Below are 4,710 nucleotides of genomic sequence, written 5' to 3'. Positions count from 1 at the left end.
GAAGTTTCCCATGTGCGTTACTGACTGTTCTCTTGTGCAGAGTGTGATCAGCCTGTTGTTTTGCGTGTCTGCATGCTCCTCCATTACACACACACACACACACACACACACACACACACACACACACACACACACACACACATGCACAAACAAACATACACACGTGCGCTTACACACACACGCGCACGCACGTACGCACGCACTCACACACACACACACACACACAAAAAGTCATACACACACACACACACACACACACACACACACATACGCACACACACACACACACACACACACACACACACACACACACACACACACACGCCAACATGCAACGAGGTCAGATGAAAGGCACTATTTGTTCATAACATATAATGCTAATTGCTACTTGCGACAAGTTTTTGAAATTTCAAAGTCCTTTTCGGCTTCACGCCTGGCCACCAACATCGTTTTTCTCTCTTCACTGTCTGTTGAGTCTGTCAGACTTGATTTCGCTAATTAAGAACTTCTTGAGTCGCTCTTCTCGCCTCTTCTCTCTTCTCTCCAAGATAATATTCAGCGTGTAAAGGAACGGGTTGAGCGCCGAGTTGAGCGGAAGTACAAAAATGGCCATGGCAACGTTGACCTCGCCAGGGATTGGATAACCATTCGATGACATCACACCGCACAGTCCGATGGGAAACCAGCACAGGAAGTTGGACATGACGACAGTAAGAAGCCGCCGGGCGATGGCAGCGTCGCTGGTTTTGCGGGTCGCGTCAAAGGCCATGGGAGCCATCGTGTTAGACTTAACCGACCAGTAGATGAAACACTGTCCGACACCGATGAGAAGGCAGAGAACCAGGTTGCAGACGATCATGACGCCGAAGGAATAGCCATGTCCTGGGAAGTCTGCTCCTGTGACGGGTAGCGGGAGACAGATGCCGGTCTGGCTGTAGAACCGCCAGTGCTGAGTGGCAGGCATTAGAGGGAGGGAGGCCAGGACGAGACCTGTGCCCCAGGCCACGCTGCTGGCCAAGTAAGCAGAGCGGTCCTTGAAGTGTAGTCTGCTGAAAGGGAAGTGTAGAACGAGGAAGCGCTCCACGGTGATGAGGCACACGATTAAGGCTGACGTCTCACTGGACAGAAGAGACAGAAACCCGGCAACCTTACACGCCGTGCTCATCTTCCAAGCCTCGTCTTGCCACACGTAGCTACCCAGGTACAGCTGGTCAGCCACCCCAATCATTGCCAGGTACACCCCCATCAAGAAATCAGACAGGCATAGCTGGGTAACGAACACATTAAAGCCCAGCTTCTTGGCGGTAGGAGGCAGACGAACGCGGAAGATGAACGACACCAAGTTTCCGAGCAGCGCCAGCACGGCAAAGATAGCCAGCACAACACGGTAGATGTTGGAGCGAAGCAGAGCGTCACACGAAGAGATGTCATCAGTCGGGGCGAAGCATTGCTTGAGGTCGAATCCATCAGGCAGCGCAGCTGGGCAGCACATCTTGGGGTTGTCTGCATACAGCCTCTCCAGGTTCAGTATGTTCTGCAAAATACCTGCCTGGAAGTCTGTGAGTTTGCAACCCCTCAGGTCCAACTCTTCTAGACTCTTCAACTCTTCCAGTCCCTGTAGCGTGCTCAGTCTGCTATGCGAGACGTTCAGAACCTTAATGTCTGTAAATACTTGGATAACTTCTTTATGTAGAAAGTTTAAAAGAGTTCTCGAAAGATCCAGGCTGCGAAGCGGACGGAAACCACGCAGAGGCGAGAAAGCGTCAGCCGGGGTGGACGAAGTAAAAGGGTTTCCAGACAGAATCAGTTCCCGCAGATGCCGAAGCCTCTGAAAATATTGCAGTGAAAGCACAGACAGGTGATTGTCACTGAGATCCACGCTGTGGATTCGAGGCAGCAAAATCACCGAGAGATTGCGAATCCCACACGCTGCTAGACCCAAGTGAACTAGTTCCGTATTGTTAACCACTTCGCCCAATGACAAGCCAGAACCGCGAGCTTCCAGAAAACGTAGAGATGGATGATCCCCAACAGGGAACTTTCCGGCACAAAAGAAAGCCAATCCGCGGCAGGTGCAGTTCGCAGGACAGCTCAAATCGCACAACAGTTCGTCGTCGGACTGTGGACAGCGGGGCTCATACTTGTCGTCGCACACTTCTCTCAGCTCCACGCACATCCTGGATCCACGGCATCGATATAAACCCGAACACGTGTAGCTGTCACATGCAGTCTCGTCTTCCATACCTGGACAGTCTTTTATTCCGTTGCATATAAAGTGAATAGGAAGGCAATAGCCGTTGCCCGGACATTGAAAGTGTCCCTTCGGACACAGGGTGGACGTTAGTGCTATGACATTGACGATGTAATCGATTTCTATCCTGCCAGGAGGCGGTGGGCTTCTGAATTGTCTCACTACTAAGAAACTAACACCGCAGCACGACTCGTCGGAACCATCGACACAGTCATACGTCCCGTCACACTTTTGTCGCCAGTTGAAACACTGGGGAAACACATACACATGTATATGCACATGTGGACTATGGATGATGATGATGATGATGATGATGATGATGATGATGATGATGATGATGATGATGATGATGATGACGATGACGATGACGATGATGATGGTAATGAGATCAATCGTCAATACGGCACATAGCAGCTTGGTCATTTATGAGACCCACTGAATGCCAAAAATATGTTCCATTCCAAACAGTACTTATCTCAAAAATACCCCAGCACAACTTAAAATAAAGTCAAAAAGACAAATGCTTTTCCAACCAAACCAAGCCAGATGAAACAAACATGAATCGGTATTTCCTAACAACGTTAATTATCACCAACGTTTTCTCGTATATTATTTTCTGTGTTGCGTCACGTCCTTTCATTTTTGCCTCTTCAAGACAAGTGATAGTTTCAAAGTGTGTTAAAACAAGTGTGAAAAGGTAGAACATTCAATCGGACAGACTTTATGATACATACTTTTGAATATGATGACATGCCCAGAATGATATAAACGAGGGTTGGGTAATTGAATGGGGTATCTGACCGGTCAATTGCAAGCACAGGACCCTTTTTGAATGAGGATTTAATTTCTGGTTCACTTTTGTTGTAATGGTGTGTTTCTATTTATTTTATTGTAACGTGTCTTTCCGATATGGCTGGAAATAGCATCAGAAGAGGTAAAAGTGATCATGCTCTAAACAAATAAGCATAATGAGTATTATGTAAGCGCTGTTTCAAAATGTTCACAATCTGCCATGTCCAAAAATAAATACAATTGTAACTTCAGAAAATGTTAGTGTATATGATATTCTGGTGAAATCATTTGCTTTAGGACGTAAACGTGTGTGTGTGTGTGTGTGTGTGTGTGTGTGTGTGTGTGTGTGTGTGTGTGTGTGTGTGTGTGTGTGTGTGCGTGTGTGTGTGTCTGATTTTTGTGTGCGTTACCAAGAGATTCTGGAACTGAAAAATGGTTGCAAAACACACTCACAAAACACGTACCTGCCCTCCACTTCCACAGGAATAGGGCTTGTCGCCCGTGCATGACGGGAAGTCACAGAAGTCCTCGTCACTGGAGTCGCGGCAGTCAGCGCGAGAGTCGCACAGCATTGTGTAGGGCACAGAATCCACGCCATTCTTGCACCTAAACATCGGCGGTAATGGCGTCACTGGCGCCACGCACTGCTCCTGCGATGACGCGCTCCAGCACGCGCTGTCTACGTCACAAGCCAAAAACGCGTGCGTGACGTGCCCGTTGGGACACGCTACGACCTCGATAGGGGATTTTCTGGAAGAAGAAGACGTTTTTCTGTTGCCCTCTGAAGATATCGTGGCGTACCCAGAAGACACGACTGAGTCTGTGGAAGATATTGGGGTCAGTAGAGAAGATAACGCAGTGTGTCCCGAAAGTGCTTCTTTATGCAGAGAAAACACTGTGGAATGCACCAAATCAGATGTTGCACCAGGAATGGTAGATTGAGTTGTATGTCCATCAAATTTAGAAGCAGCTTCCGAAGACTTTGCAGTGGCCTTGACAGGTACAATGGCAATTGAAGGAGACAATATCTTGATCCTAGCATTCTCAGAAGATGGAACGAACTTCAAAAGTGGACGATTCGGGTTCAGAAGTCTTGACGGGGGTGGTTCACACACGTAGGTAGACTTATAGCGTGTTTTGCAATCAATAAGACGAAGAGTGAAGTTAGGCATTGTTACGAGGGGGTTTTCGTACCTGAATTGGGGGGAGGGGAGCGCGGCGCACCCAGGTAACTTCGCCATGCCCGCCACGCTCGCGAAATAAGCTATCACCTTGCTGTTCCACATCCATGCCCGCCTGTACCTGCAAGGAAAGAGAGAATGCTTACTGTCCTACAGGCTACTATATTTCTTCTCTTAAGGACATGATATGGGTTATAATATGATCATTTGAGTTTTTACGCCCTCATGGCTTTTGATGAGATACACAAGTGTATGCGTGTTTGGGTGGTATCAGCCATCTGCACTTTGGGCAGAAATGACCGAGGTCTCAGTTTTACGTGCCATTGTGGTGACACGGGGGTGAGATATGGCTTCCGTCTCTGGGTCTTCACATAAAGTTGACCCGTGTCCGTCCCGCCCCGAATTCGAACCTGCGACCTTCGGATCACAAGTCCAGTGCTCTACCAACTGAGCTACCGGGCCCCTGCCTGTACCTGCCACATCGTC

At 48.4% G+C, this 4,710-nt stretch overlaps 1 protein-coding gene across 1 annotated transcript; it reads right to left on the bottom strand.

The window, feature by feature from the left end:
- Nucleotides 1–345: 345 nt before the first annotated feature.
- LOC138965851 (G-protein coupled receptor GRL101-like) lies at nucleotides 346–4,339 on the bottom strand. Its single transcript, XM_070337947.1, has 2 exons — nucleotides 3,508–4,339; nucleotides 346–2,500 (listed from the first exon to the last, which is right to left on the bottom strand). Exons 1-2 carry the CDS (start codon nucleotides 4,327–4,329, stop codon nucleotides 461–463), a joined length of 2,862 nt encoding a protein of 953 aa, XP_070194048.1. The 5' UTR covers nucleotides 4,330–4,339; the 3' UTR covers nucleotides 346–460.
- Nucleotides 4,340–4,710: the final 371 nt, after the last annotated feature.

This window comes from Littorina saxatilis, linkage group LG5 (assembly GCF_037325665.1).
Source record: "Littorina saxatilis isolate snail1 linkage group LG5, US_GU_Lsax_2.0, whole genome shotgun sequence".
NCBI lineage: Eukaryota > Metazoa > Mollusca > Gastropoda > Littorinimorpha > Littorinidae > Littorina > Littorina saxatilis.
This window is presented reverse-complemented; position numbering and strand designations above follow the sequence as displayed.